The sequence below is a fragment of the Hakea prostrata genome, chromosome 10 (assembly GCF_041222555.1).
Source record: "Hakea prostrata isolate BN-2017 chromosome 10, UWA_Hpros_2, whole genome shotgun sequence".
Lineage (NCBI taxonomy): Eukaryota > Viridiplantae > Streptophyta > Magnoliopsida > Proteales > Proteaceae > Hakea > Hakea prostrata.
In genome coordinates, this window is record NC_142609.1 from 41,587,083 (window position 1) to 41,602,459 (window position 15,377).

General features: G+C 37.0%; 1 protein-coding gene and 1 long non-coding RNA gene across 2 annotated transcripts; both read right to left on the reverse strand.

The window, feature by feature from the left end:
• Nucleotides 1–7,582: 7,582 nt before the first annotated feature.
• LOC149003056 (uncharacterized) lies at nucleotides 7,583–9,558 on the reverse strand. The gene is made up of 5 exons (XR_016170330.1): nucleotides 9,435–9,558; nucleotides 9,222–9,319; nucleotides 8,382–8,447; nucleotides 8,214–8,294; nucleotides 7,583–8,081 (listed from the first exon to the last, which is right to left on the reverse strand). It is a non-coding gene; the product is annotated as an uncharacterized LOC149003056 (long non-coding RNA).
• Nucleotides 9,559–9,845: 287 nt separating this feature from the next.
• Nucleotides 9,846–14,762, reverse strand: LOC149003057 (disease resistance protein TAO1-like). Its single transcript, XM_089138080.1, has 5 exons — nucleotides 14,086–14,762; nucleotides 12,790–13,891; nucleotides 12,213–12,318; nucleotides 10,663–11,696; nucleotides 9,846–10,532 (listed from the first exon to the last, which is right to left on the reverse strand). Exons 1-5 carry the CDS (start codon nucleotides 14,604–14,606, stop codon nucleotides 9,927–9,929), a joined length of 3,369 nt encoding a protein of 1,122 aa, XP_088994206.1. The 5' UTR covers nucleotides 14,607–14,762; the 3' UTR covers nucleotides 9,846–9,926.
• Between the last annotated feature and the right edge of the window lie 615 nt (nucleotides 14,763–15,377).

A 15,377-nucleotide genomic window follows, 5' to 3' on the forward strand; every position in this document is an offset into this window, starting at 1 on the left:
GTGGAAGGGTAATGAATTGTCCGGTTCCCCTTGTGTGTATACTGGTTTCAGATTTAAGTCTACAATCCATCTGTTAATTTGGCTGAGGAGAGAGTACGGGTTTGGCTTTTGGTTTGTGAAACAACAGCTGTTTCTTTGTTCCCAAATGAAATAGCATGTTATGATGAAAATGGAGAAGAACCACTATATTGTATGGTTCTCAAGGTGTGCCTGGTTGAGGAAACTATTACACCAATGTAATATTGTTGAATGGGTTATGTTTTCCGTTCTCAGGCCCAACTGTCCTGCGGCCCATATCCTTTTTGTCCAATCGCACGAGATGAAGACGTGCCATAGTGTTTCACTTTCCCTTTCACATAGGGCACATTTGTTCTCTATTCCCGTCCATTTTGCTATTGCTGCTTTAACTGGTAATCCTGCATTCAGTAGACGCCAAAAGAATGATTTAAACTTTGGGTGAATTGGCAATTTCCAGAAGAACATCCACCATCTTGAGAATTCTGATTGATAGTTGTGGTCCTCTTGTTTTTTAAGTCTTTCCCTCTTTGTTGTAATCAAGTTTTGCCCATTTAAAGAAGTCATAGTTGATGAGAAGAAATAAATTTCAAAATAGTTCATTGGGACTGCTGGAGTTGCAAACAAAAGCTCCAAGTAGAAGCACTGTTTCATTTTTTATTTTTCTTTAAAATTTTCTGATCAAGCATTTATAACCTTGTGAACTAAAACAGTCACATCTACGGATCAAAGAAATTTGGTACAATCAGCCAAGAGTAATCCAATTACTATCCGAACAAAAACAACATGCTTGACCAATACAATACACTCCTCTTTTGGCAAAAATCATGCTACAAACAGATCATTCATCATTTTGTAATTTTAAATCCCCTATCCTAATGCAAACTTTTAATATTAAGGCCATTAGAGCTTTAGAGTCTAACTACTATAACAGTTTAGATAACTCCTAAAAGGAGCGTAACTGTAACCCTTTTGTAACTTATTAGTAATGCATTTTCAGTTTTATGAAAAAAAAAAAAAAAAAAAAACCTTGTGAACTAATAATCACTTGTGGCTTTACACACACAGTCACCTGGCCTCTTTGTTTTATTTTAAAAGAAAGTTGCAACAAATTATTTTTCCAGATAACCACTGATGACTTTGTCACACATACCATCATTTGGCTTTCTCTCTATTGTTAATAGGTTGATTAAAATGGATTTTTCTAGATAACTCTTAGTGACTTCCTTACATTGTCACATGGCTTCCTTTACTAAATGGTTGATTAAAAAACAGGTTTTGGTGAACAACCATGAGTTATTTTTTATTGAACTACCGACAGTCTCTCCTAATTGCAAGAGAAAGAAAAGAAGTACATGAAAAAACTAATCTGGATTTTCCTGTAAAGCTCTGAGCCTCAAATACTTGACTTGACTTCAGGTCTAGGTCTTTGAAATTAACAAAGATGAGGCCAACAAACCCTGAATCTATTGCAGTTAGGGTTGAATCTTCTCCAGCACCCAAAGTAGCGGCCATCCATTGTTAGATTACTAAAGAGCACCCCACGTGTCCCATAATAAATCTTAATCGGCTTAAAATTTTTATCATTTGACATTTAAGACTTTTTATGGGACACACAATGCTCATTAGCCTAGTTGCTACTTTAGCATAGCAAAGGATTCAAACCCTCGTGATTACCTACAAGGGAAAATTTTATTCTTAGAAATTTTATAAGAGATTGCTTGCTTGCAGAAAAATGAATTATATTTTTAGAACTTGATCGAAGAAGTTTTTTGGTGTAGTTGACGAATCAAACATGGATTAGTATATGCAAACCACCCTTAAGACATGCGAAACGATTCAAGATGAGCACAATTGTACATGTGACTTATATAGAACGCACCACGCAAATGTATTGGATTCAATTCAATGCTGATATTGACAGAAGCTTATTTAAACCACTTGTTATAAGTCCTCTTCCAACTTAATTTATCATGACTGAAATCCGACACAGTAGGTAAACCAAGAGATGTTTCAAATTGCAATGGGGATGGGATGATAGGGTGTTAGAAAAGATCTCAACATTGCACCCCCAAATAAAGAAGACAAAATATTGCTGAGTGTATGGCACCTCGTGTAACTAACTACTTGATAAAAAAGAGGCCTTAATCAACCTGGGAATTTGGCCAATCAATTAAATCCGGAAGTACACTTGCCTATGTGGTTTCACCTTCTTGTATTGTCAAAATCAGAGGATTTATTTCTAAGGACAGCGAAATGCCTTCATGTATGTAGTGGGTTGCATCCTTCCAAGGAAACAACAAGGTTTCAATTTCTCAACTAACAGTTATAATCAGAAGAAGAAAAAAAATTCTATCAATTCATAATTGAGACGAAGACCAAAGCGACAATGTAACTCGAATGAAGGACTCAAATCATAAGATGCAATCACAAAGACAAGAAAAGACTAAAAGCAGAAACATATTTCGTTAGGTATGCTCAAGGTTTAAAGTATCAGTATCGGTAAAGTGATTTTAAGAGACGTATCGTCCTGTATCGAGTATTGTATCGCTCCGACTAATGTATTTTAATGTAATTCAATGGAGAAACGTATCGATATGTATCGTATCGGTTGGGTCAAATATGGATACGTATCGGCTAGTATCGTATGGTATCGTAGGATACTTTAAACCTTGGGTATACTCATGGCTTTTAAAATAGAAGCAAAAGTAAATTAAACAAGAAAAAAGAAAAAGAGATGCAAATATTTGCAGCTTTAGTTAGTGTTTACATCCCATCGTTTGGGCCATGAAGCCAAAAACAAATGAAAGTCGCATAAGCATTCATCTTTCCCATTATCATACTCCAACAACTCCAACAACTCAGCCAAGTGTCAATCGATCCAGCCTTTATCATGGAATGATAAGGTCTTAAAAACCACTTATTAAGGGTGCGTTTGGTAACACTCTGAAAGAACGTTTGGCATTCTTTTAGTCTTTGAGAACAAAAGAACGGAATAGAAGGGTTTGATAAAAAGGTTCGTTCTTCCGTTCTTAAAGAACGAATCGGCACAAAAATTGGTGAAAAGAATACCCTTTATAGAACATCTAAAACATGTTTTTTCAGAAGACCAAAAACAAAACTGATAAATTGTTCCCGATAAAACCCCATTTGTGTTCACGCAAGGTCAGCTTCTCTACCGCTGGAAGAATTTCGAAGGTCTGCAAACGGTGTCACCTTGTGAACCCCATTAATTCTTTTTCTTAACACAATCTCAAGTTTATAAGATGATATTATCCAATTTGTTGAAAATCTTTGCAAGCTATGCACCCTGCCAAAACCAAATCTATAGAAAGTTCAAAATGAAAACTTGTTTAAGCGGGGTAATAGTAATTGATGGGAAAAATGATGTGCGGCTCCCCACACGTGTCAATCACCGGTGGAAATACGATAAAATAAAATATCAGAAATGGTATGTATTAGCTTTAACACCTCCGACGGGTTTATCTCTGGCTTTGGCTTTCAGGTCAAGTAATTTTCATTTGGAAAATCTTTGCAAGCTATGCACCCTGCCAAAACCAAATCTATAGAAAATTCAAAATTGAGATAATGATCCCTCCAAAGGGACTTGAATTCGGGTAAAATACTGTTCAACAAACTCTTCAGAGAAATCATTGAATTTCATTGCGAGAATTCCTTTATACAGAACATGACACCGTTTCAAAAAAAAAAAAAAAAAAAAAAAAAAAAAAACCTTGTTTAAAAGTATCCAAACTTTAATCCCTAGACGGATAAATAATATTTTGAGAACCAAAATAAAATTTAGTATTCTTTATAAGAGGTATTAAAGTTTTCCAATGGTCATTTGACTTGCGGGCATTAAAAACTGTCTATACAGTATTTTATTTTCCCTTTTTTTCTCATAAAAATCTTTTTAAGATTTTATATTTACAAGTATATCCCTCCTGATTCTATTTTGGTGGATACTAGTAGGGATAGCAGGAAAATAGAATCTACCCATGTACCAACACCCAATGAAATGAAATCGAATTGAGAAGGGTATTTTTGAATCTATAAAATCCTGATTTATGAATGCAAATCTTTGTAAAATTCTTGATTTAACTGAGTTATGAATGATTTTATCTTTCTTGCTCCTTGAAAATCTTCGACATTGATGAATTTTTTTTCTTCCAAAAAAGAGAATATGAATGATAAACCATTATTTTACTTCAAAAAAATGATAAACCGTTAAATTAAGCTAGACTAGGTGATGCGGATCAATTATGCTTCTAGATCCGGCCTGATGCCGATCAATTATGCTTCTGGATCCGGCTGAGTCACCTCTCGTATCCGGGACGGTGAGTCCTGCAAAAAGGGTTAAATGCGGGCCGGCTTGTGCGCCGGGCAACCGCCTCCGATGATGAAGTCAGAATACGAAGAGCGAGAGGTCTCGTGTTAAAGCTACACAAGAATAGACTCAATGTGAATTGGTTACCTACCAGAGGGGTGGATCTGTGCATTTATAATGTGGGTGTTAGCTTTTATGTATTTGGTAAGTTGACCCGACAGGAGCCGTTACCCATCCGGAGATCTCGCCTTTCTGTTATTAGTCCCCACCTTAGTCGGTAGCGGAGTTGACTGTCCTTATTAGGAGAGTACCTTATTTGGGATGTGTCCCGTTCACCTCAGTCGGTAACGTCCCGACTACATATAAAGCTCCACTCGGGTTATACCCGTTTTAACCATAGAGGTTCCATATCACTAGGCAAAATTATCTGTTTATTCTAAATTTATCAATTAAACAGGTCATCCCAATTGAATTCACATCTTTTACTTTCTAAGGTTGTATGTAGTAATTTATCCCCCAAAAAAATTGTATATCGTATGTAAGGGTGTCAAAACCTAACCTGAACCGTTAAAACCAGACCGAACCGGCCCGAACCGAAGCTTAATGGGCTGAACAACTTCAGCCCGCAATGGTTCGGGCTGGGCCGGGCCAGCCCGTGTGTGGCCCGCTAACCCGAACCGTTTGGCCCGAAACTAGCCCGGACCCAAACCAACTCGTAAAACCCGTTATAAATAAATGAAATAAATTAAGTTTAAATGTAAAAGACAAGAAAACCTCCAAGTGTTCATTTGTTTTCCTTATTGTTTTGCTTTAGAACATGCAAACAAGAAGCTAGTCAAAGCCTTTGCCATTTGAAAGATGAGTTTAGTGAATATTTAGCAATTGTATTATCATTTGAAAATCTTTAAATGTTTTATTTTGATCAATTTTTACAAGTATTAAGAAGAGGGAGTAGAATAAGCAGAGACAATCCACTAAAATTTATCAAGATGCCAACTTTCATTTGTATATATTAGTTCTATAATTTTTACTTATTTGTAGAAAAAAGATTTTGGTTTGAACACCGAACACAAGAGACTTGGAGAGAACTTAATGTTTATATGTGTTTACATGCTCTTGATAAATTCCACACATCAACAAAGTACTCAAAACATACCGCTAGTAAGCCCGAACCCAAACCGTTAGTAAACCCAATTTTAAACCGTTAGCCCAAACCGTTAGTCAACCCGAACCCAAACCGCACTGGCCCGAAACCGTTATTTTCTTAATGGGCCGTGTTTGGGCTGAGTGTTTTTCAGCCCAAAACGGGCCCAACCCGAACCATTGACACCTCTAATCGTATGTATTCTCTATATTTGCATTACTTTAGGGCCTGTTTGGTTACTTGACTCTAAAGATTTCAAAAATCTAGAGTTTTTTTTTTATTTTTAACAAAAGGGTTTTATTAAGCCGAGGGATGGGATATTAATATGCCTCAACAAGAGTCAAACCCACGACCTCTTCACTAAGAGGTGTTGGTTTCACCACTAGAAGAGCTCTGCATTGGCAAAATCTAGAGATTTAAATCTATAGATTTCAAACCTATGGAGTCATGGTTCATAAAATTAACTGTTTGGTTAGACTGAGTCTTTAGAATTAAATTTTGTAGATTCATCTTGAAAAAACATTTATGGAGTCATTGTTCAAATGTTTAACAATTTTATAGTAGAGTTGAAATCTCTAAATTTCACCTCACACCCATAAATCTACAGATTCACGTTTTTATTTTAGGGCCTGTTTGGTTACATGAATCCAGAGATTTGAGATTCATGAATCTGAGAATTATACCCGTTTGGTTGTAAAAATCTCTAGATTCATGAAATCTAGAGATTCACCTTTTTACACTAAAAACGTGAATCTGTAGATTTATGGGTAAGGGGTGAAATCCAGAGATTTCAAAAAAGCTATACATTTGCACATTCACAAAAATCACGTCGATCAAATAGGTTTTTTAGGATGAATCCACAAATTTGATTCCACAACCAAACATCTAATTTTATAAATTATAACTTCATAGATTTGAAATCTCTAGATATTTCAAATCTGCAGACTCATGTAACCAAACAGGCCCTTAAAAAAGTGAATCTCAAGATTTCATGACTCGAGAGATCCACACAACCAAAAGGGTATAAATCTCCTATTTGTGAATCCAGAGATTTCAAATCTCTGGATTCATGTAACCAAACGGGCCCTTAGTAAATATATCGATATCATGGTCATCAATTGACCTCAAAATTTGAGCTTGAAGCCAGCTCTTTGCCTTTGGGCCTAGTTAGTGTAAACTTTTTGATAAACAAATTCAACCAACGGGAATGCCCTTGGCATCAAAATGTGAGCCATGCTATGTTGATGTGGATGAGCTTGAACATGTCTTTGTGAGGTGTTCATATATTTAAGACATTTGAAAAGGTTTGACAAACCATTTTGGTGTCATTAGGGTGGATCATCAATCTTTTGAAGAGCTGAAGCAAAGAAAAAGCAAGCAATTGCATTGGTTTATCCTTGTGGCGTACTTTACATGGCTATCTAAAAAGATGCTCTAGAAAATATGAAGAGAAAGGATGGCATTAAATGTGAGTTCTGGAAATAGAAAACGACAAGTGTGGGCAGACCAAGGTGATCGGTAACCGCTTTCAATGATCAAGTCAAACTACGAAAGCAACACTGCCTCTATTGCTAGGGGTGTAAAGGGCTCAGAACTAAGTCCTTACAGAACCTAATTTGTTCAACCTTTGACTGAGGTGGCTTGAGGGTTTGTAAACCATAATGTGTGGTAGGATGATCGTTTGATCTTCCATGTTGGCCTTGATCTCCGCTTTGTCTAACATGTGAAATGGAAATAGGCATTGATTATAACTTAATGGCCACTGTAACTGTTGCAACAAGGACCTCAGGTGACATGCTATTCGTAGAGAATATGGCGCCGACTATATTGCTTGAGGCGGATATTGTGCTAGATCTTCAGCCAGCTCCATTATGGTTCTAGGCATCCCTGAGCTTCATTCTCAACCTATCTTTGCATCATCTTGAGGGCATAGGGTTTAGCCCCTCAGTCGACTTGAATAATTTCGATCGAAGGTCATGGACCTAGTTGGCCCATCAGTTTAAGACCAAGCTGGTTTACCTGATGGAAATTTGTCCAACACCAAAAAGAAAATGATCAAAGCAAATCCATGAACATTAAATATTTATGGTGTTTGGATATGCTGACTTTTACCGGCATAATCAAGATTTCTCCACATCGAATGAAAAGAATAATTAGGTTGGACCAAAAAATAAATTTATATATGTAACACTTGGGACTTAATTAAACCCATACCCAACCCTATATCTAAAACCAGATATCCCTTTTACACCCTCTCTCAACTTAGACTCTCAAACCCCCTAAAAGATGTTCTCAAATAGCGCTCGATAGCCAACTCAAAGATCACTTTCTCCTTCTTCAATGCATCGACCTTTCACCATCACCATCACCATTTTTTTTCCCGGGTAGAAACCCTCACCATTTTAGTAGAAGGCAAATAGGAAGCTTTTGCCTACTTCCCAAAAAAATCCTTCTACAAGATCTGCTCAAGGTCTCGGCCAAAATCGTAAACAACCCAAGCTGCACAATTCGACTATCGGAACTAAAAGAATTGTATCTAACATGGGTTGATCCACTTTTGCCCCTTTGAAATTTTGCAGTAGAGATATAAGAAAACTGAAATTACAACCACCAATTATTCTATTGTGAATTTTCTATCAATTCCTTTTGGAAATGATATCCTCATCAAAATAATATATTTTCAGTAATGTCATATTAATGTATTAAAAGAAAAAGAAGATGGCATACCCCTACAAAGAATGTGCTCGTCATGTTGGTTAAGTGTTCACTTGCTGGATGCTTGATCACGAACTCAAGGAGTCGTCATACCTGAAAAAAAGGGTTAAGGCTTCATACATTTGACCCTCCTTCAATTCTAATTAAACTCAAGAGCTTTATTTATTGGGTATGTACCACCTTCTTACAAGGTTTGTGATGAGAATGTACGTAATCATTTTGATTTGTCTTACGTCACCCCAAAACCTGTAGATGAAAGGAGTTAGATTTTGCCAAACAGAATAGAGTCAGCAGTTCCCACAAAAAATAGTCACCTCTAAAAGGAACTTTGAACTCCTCAGCACAAATTCAAAGGATGTCATGAATTAAATCAATAATGTTCTTTGCTAATCTGGAAAGAAATTGGATAGTCTATGTGACCTTTGCTTGACACCTAATATAAAAATAAATATCCAAAAAGTTGAATTTAGCTTCTGTTTCATTAAGGTATCTCCCTTGAAACAGCATATACAAAACATTTCAAGCAAAATCTGAATATTAAGCAAGTTATTTCAGAGGCAAGAATATGTTAAACACGGTTGCTCCTATTTAATTTGATGGCAAGTTCTTTGATGGTTATATGCCATTTGTAAAATGTTTTCAGGAAACAGGGTTCATCAGACTCAACAGATAATTTTTCTATAAAAATTTATGAGACACGTCCGTTATCATTTCTGTTGGATAGATTGTCATTATGATCAAGTGTCTATATGGTAAATCTAGAAATAAACTCTTTGCAAAGTAAAGCAATGTAAATTATGAGCTGCCCCAAATTGTTCAGTGGCCAAAACCTCAAACACTGGGTGCACCCTTAAAATTGGATAGATTTCAAATCCAACTGCTGTAGAGTGGCTTAAAATTGGATAGATTTCAAAAACAACTGCTGTGGAGTGCTTAGAGGTAACTACAAGAACAAGAAACTATATCTTTTTTGGAAGAAAAAGAGATTGAAGAATGCTCGCAAATGAAAGCAGTTATAACCTGGGCCACTCAGCTACCGCAGTGGTAGCATATCTGAGTCAAGTCCTGATTTCCCCTGCAAGGCACTCGCTACAACCATGCTAACAATCGCAAAGTCCCTGTGACAGAAGGTTATATTTGAATTATTAACCACATACGCACACAAACTAACATTGACTTCAAACTTTACTAGTAATAAAAAAGTTAGCACAATCTTTGAAGAACACTATTTACCTTGATATATTGAAATGGGCTACTAGCTACAGCATTCCACATTTCCACCTATCCATCTCCAGTTGTCCTATGTGTATTCACGAAACTGTCCCATCATCTTGGTCATGATAGGCATCATGTAAACAACACAGCACAACAAAACCATTTGATCTTTAAAAAATCTTTATCAAAAAACCCCCCCAAAAAAACACAAAAAAAAAAAAGTAAAAATTTCAAAAAAAAATATTTTGTCCTCAAATTTTAAAAACCAAAAAAAAAAAAAAAAAAAAAAAAAAAAAAAAAAAAAAACCCCCCCCCCCCAAAAAAAAAACTCAAAAAAAAAAAAAACCCCCCCCCCCCCTCTTTTTTTTTCCCCTCACAAAAAAAAACACACAAAAAAACCCAAAAACCTAAAAGAAACAGAAATCCCTGCATCTGATGCCTCATCATCATCATCGTTACAGTGAAGGCCAACTCTATAGCTCTGCCTCAACTTGTCTTCTACTTCTGCCATTACATCAGAAACAGAGCCCAATCTAAATGACTCAAGAAATCTGCTGCAGGGACGTTATTCCTGTCTTCTTCTTCTTCTTCTTCCTCCTCTTTTTGTTTGTCAGGAACAGTAGTTGATCCTTCAACCTCTGCTCGTGGCCAACTTGTTAAGTTCAATGTGTCTTCCTCTTGCCCCACTGCTTCAGAAACAGGGTCTAATCTTATACAACTCAACCGTATCAATGATGGGTGCTCGTAGGGCCCATAATTCAACCACGCTACTGCACGATTTTTTAAAATCTGAATAGAATCTTCTCCTTGCAAAGGAATCCCAAACCAGTTCAAGCCTTTGAAATGGTATCTGCATATCGTCTCTTGGTTATATAGTTCCTTAACGTCCTCAATTCTCAGCATGTGATGACACCTGATTCTTTTCTCTTTTTGGCAGACAATGGCAGCAAAATATACGTCGATGGCTAACTGATGACCCTCCCCCAATTTCATATCATCACGGGAAAAAACCAAACCAAAAGAAAGCATAAAACCATTTTTACAGATCTCATCATTTGCAGTCAAAGTGTGAGCCGAACCAACAGCTAGCGCCCTATTGCTTGGTAAAAGGGTTGCCTGCAAATAAATAAATAAAAAGAAAGAAAAGAAAAGGAAAGAAGCCGACAATCAGAATAATGAATTAATCTACAGCTTCTAATAACTATTTCCAATTAGTTTTAGGTGTAAACAGGGCAAGGACATTGACCTGTGTCTTCCTCGGAGCATGTCTCAAGTTTAAGCATCCTCTCACGTTCAATTTTTCTAACGATTCTATTCCCTCAAGGCCCGGTATTTCCTCCAGCTTTCTGCAGTAGCTTAGGTCTAATGTTGTCAGGCTCTTCAGTTTTGACAGATCTGGAAGTCTTCCTAACGAATCACAATCTTCACAACAGAGTTCAACTAAATTTGAGGGAAGCTCCGGGAGGTATTCCAACTTTCCCCATCTACTGATCTTCAATTGCTTCAAGGTTTTCAAGGGTGCGATATCCAGCGGAAAGGATTGAAGCTCAAGATAACTGATTTTCAGTTCCACTAAATTCTGGGGCACTGAAAAATCATCAGGAAATTTGGTTATATCGACCAGACTTACGTTACTGCAACCTCCAAAATCTAATACCTCAAGCCCGTGTAGTCGTCCAAGAAAATTAGGAAACTTCACTAATGACACACACTCACGGAGAATAAGCTTTTTGAGAGAATTCAAGCTGGAAATACTGTCTGGGAGTTCTTGTATTCCTGAGTATGACAAGTCAAGCTCGACTAGAGATTTTAGATCTCCAATTGACTCAGGCAATTTCTTGAGTGATGAGCACCAACTAAGAATAAGCTCTTTTAGAGAACTCATCTTGCAAATGCTATCTGGCACCTCTTCTATTCCAGTGTTCGACAAGTTAAGGGCGAGTTGACAATTTGGAATATTATCAATTGATTCAGGCAACTTCTTGAGTGATTTGCATCCCCCAAGTAAAAGCTTTTTGAGATGACTCATCTTGCAAATGTTGTCTGGAAGTTCTTCTATTCCTGAGTGTAACAAGTCAAGCTCTACTAAAGATTTTAGATCTCCAATTGACTGAGGCAATTTCTTGAGTGATGAGGTAAGCATAAGAATAAGCTCTTTTAGAGAACTCATCCTAGAAATGCTTTCTGGGAGTTCTTCTATTCTTGTCGAGCACAAGTCAAGCTTCAGTAAGGATGTTAAATCACCAATGGAGTCAGGCAACTTCTTGATCCTGCAAAATTCTAAAATAAGCTCTTTTAGAGAACTAATCTGGGAAATACTATCCGGGAGTTCTTCGATTCCTGTGCTTGACAAGTCAAGCTTGACTAGAGATTTTAGATCTCCAATTGACTCAGGTAACTTGTTGAGAAAACTACATTTTGAAACAATAAGACATTTGAGTTGACTCAACTGCCCAATGGACTTGTCTAACTCATCCAATGAAGAACACTCATCAAAGTACAATTGTTCCAAGGAAGGAAACCATGAAAATTCTGGGGACTTCGATAGCGAGTGACATGTTAAAAGCTTGAGAAATTTTAAATTTTGAAATCGCTGTCAAACAAAGAGAAAACATACATATATTACAATCCATGAAACTCAATATTATTAAAGAGAGAAAGAAAAAGTCGAATAATATACCTTATGTTCATCTGGAGGCCTAACATTCAAAAGTTGATCACAGTCCATGCGTGATAGTGTGAGAGATGCTAATTTCCTATGATATAAAATGGGACTTAAAATCTTAAAATTCTCACCATGAATAAACCTCAAATTGGGCATCATCTCCAAGGATTCCACAGTTAAATTAATAGGCGGCCTGGAATCATAGGGGAGGCTAATCCCTTGTGTTGTTTGAATACCCTATAATAAAAAATAACTCAATTAAATGGAAGTTATTGGATAACAGTACTATATATGAGCATATAAAGAAAAGAGAGTAGTAATAATGGTGCAAAATATTATAACTTAGAGAAGTTTAGAATCTGTACTTATACAGTAAGGTACATGCCATGAATGATTTCATGATTGATTGCATGTGATCGGTTCTTATGAAGTCATGCATCTAATTGTACAAATATATGATTTATATTCAACTTAGAGCATCATATATAACCAACGGAGTGCATGCAAATCATTATCCAAAGATATCATTATTTTCAAACTTGGAAGTGTTATTCAATTTGTCATGCTTTTATTTTTCTCAATTACCATGTATTTTGGTATAGTGTCTCTACACACGTATGCATACTTTGCATCTACCAAACTAGAAAAAGAGTATGCATACTTTGTGCACACACGCATGCGAGAGAGAGAGATGAGTTTAGGTGTTACCTTATGTCCTAATACTTCAACAATGTCATCATAAGACCACAGTCTACTACGCTTACTTGGATCTGAGCGGCTTTCTTCTAAGACAATTTCTCTTCCCATGTCTCGAATGTGATCATGCATCACCAGGTATTTGCCATCAAACTTTAGAAGGGATCTTTGTGTTAATCTGGGTACTAGTGATTTTGGATGATAACCTAAGGCTTCCCATATGGAAATTACATATTCTTTTCCCCATTTAATGAAAAAGCAAGCAGCATCAAGAAATATGTCTTTTTCATAATGGTCCAACTTGTCATAGCTTATCCTTAGCTTTCTTTGGACTTCTCCAGGAGGAATTTCTTTCAACCTTGCTAATGTACTTTCCCACTCATCTTTATTGCTTGCATTTGATAGATGAGACCCAAATACCTCTAGAATTAGAGGTAACCCTTCAGAATGGTCTACCACATCATGTGAGAGTTGCATATAATCGTCTGGAGGTTGGTTTTTTTGGAAGGCATGCCAACTGAATAGTTCAAGAGAAGACGCATGACTCAGCAATTCGGGCCTGTATATTTTACCTCCATTCACTTTAGCCAAGTTCAAAATTTGCTCGTCTCTTGTTGTAATTACAACTCTGCTTCCTTGACCAAACCAACTGAGGTTACCGGCCAAAGCCTCTATCTGTTCTTTGCCATCCGCATCATCAAGAACAAGAAAAACTTTTTTGTCGCTAACTCTTTCTTGTATCAATGTTTTTCCTTTGTCAGAATTATCTATGCGAAATTCTTCTTTGAAGATATCCTCTAAGAACTGCTTCTGCAAGGACACTAGACCATTGAATTGTGCTGCTCGTTCTCTAACATCTGAAAGGAAACAATGGTTATCAAAAGTTGAAAGGATGCCGTTATAAACCGCCTTGGCTAGAGTCGTCTTCCCGAGACCACCGGAACCACAAATCCCCACGAATTTGACATCATTAGAGCCAATATCTAATAAGGATATTAGATCGTCGACTCTGGAGTCCATGTCAATACGGTACTCACACTCAGCCAAGCGCGTGCTTCTCACTGATTCACTTAGAACCCATTTGGCAACAAATTCAACCAACTCTGCTTGATCCCTGTAAAATTGAAAGAATTTTTTGAAATGGAATAAGTAAAATTAATTATAACTCTTAACGGATGAATGAAAATGAAAATGAAAATGAAACGGTCTGAAGAAATTATAATTAAGTGGGTAATTGAAGTAAAAGATATGATAATGAGACTAGAGCTTAATTAAGAAAGAATTTGAATTTGTGGGATGGAGACTTACTTGGTATCGTCGACAACTTCACCTTTCAAATTTCCTACCACTCTCAAAGCTTCCCTCCAACTCTCTACTTCCTTGGGCTCAAACATCTCCTCTTGGTATTTCTGGAACGCATCCCCAAAACTTCCAGTCTGTTTCCGAACATCCGATGGGTTAACGTAGAAGAATATGGGTATGATTATTTGATTATTGGATCTGTGGCACTGAACTATCCGAACAAGTTCCCGAAGGCACCATTTGCTATCCGCATAACGTTGAGAGATGACAGGGATCGAGATCTTGGAACCCTCGATGGCTTTCCAGAGGGCTGGATCAATTGCTTCTCCAGTCCGCAGTTTTTCACTATCAATGAAGGCATTGATTCCTTTGTTCTTCAACATTCTGTAGAGGAAGCCAGTGAAGCTTTTGCGAGTATCCTCACCTCTAAAGCTGAGAAATACGTCGTAAGAAGAAGGTTCAGTTTTGGAGCTAGCAGCAGAAGAAGAAGAAGAAGAAGAGGAAGAAGGAAAATCTTGTGCCGCCATGAAGTTGAAAGCTAACAAAAGTAGTAATAGCAGAATAGCAGAGAAGATAAAAGTTGCTCAAATAGATTCTGTATCCTCTCAAGAACCCAACTCTCTCCCTCGGTTTATAGATCTGTTGTTTTCTTCGGAAAGTATTGTACTATACACACGGGATAAAGTTGTTTAAAAAGAGTAAAACAGACACCGATTTTTAATTCCATATATATCCCTAATTAAGCTTTCCACTGTGCTTAACCTACGGGTTCATCAATTTTTGTCTTTTTGGTTCCTCACAAAGTCACAACTCACAACATTGAGAACCGTATCATCATGGTTCCCCACTCTCAGAACTCTCAGTCAGTTCGTACATTTTCATCACGGGTGTGAATTGTGATTCATTTTTCTTCTCTTTTGTCAATAAGTTATCAGTGAACTGACAATTTTTCCATCGGTCAAGCTCAATTGCTACGCTGATTTGACGCAAAGAGGAACAAATCAACCCTCAGTAGCATCGGTTTTTAAAAATTCGCAAAGAAAAGTGCTGTGGCTGCGTCAGATCCGATAAACTTGACGTCGGTCGTACTGGAGAATGCTGGGCAACTTCCGGAGGTTTTCGGGGAAGGTATTGGTGTGGAATCTGACTCTCAAGCGGCCATACGCTCTCTCTATCATCCCCCTTTGGAGGTTTGAATTGTAGCTGATAGATGATTATCTCTTATCTGCTTTTTTTCAAAAATTCCAAACAGGGTAAATTGGGAAATTTAGAGAAATCACACGGAAATTTGACTCCAC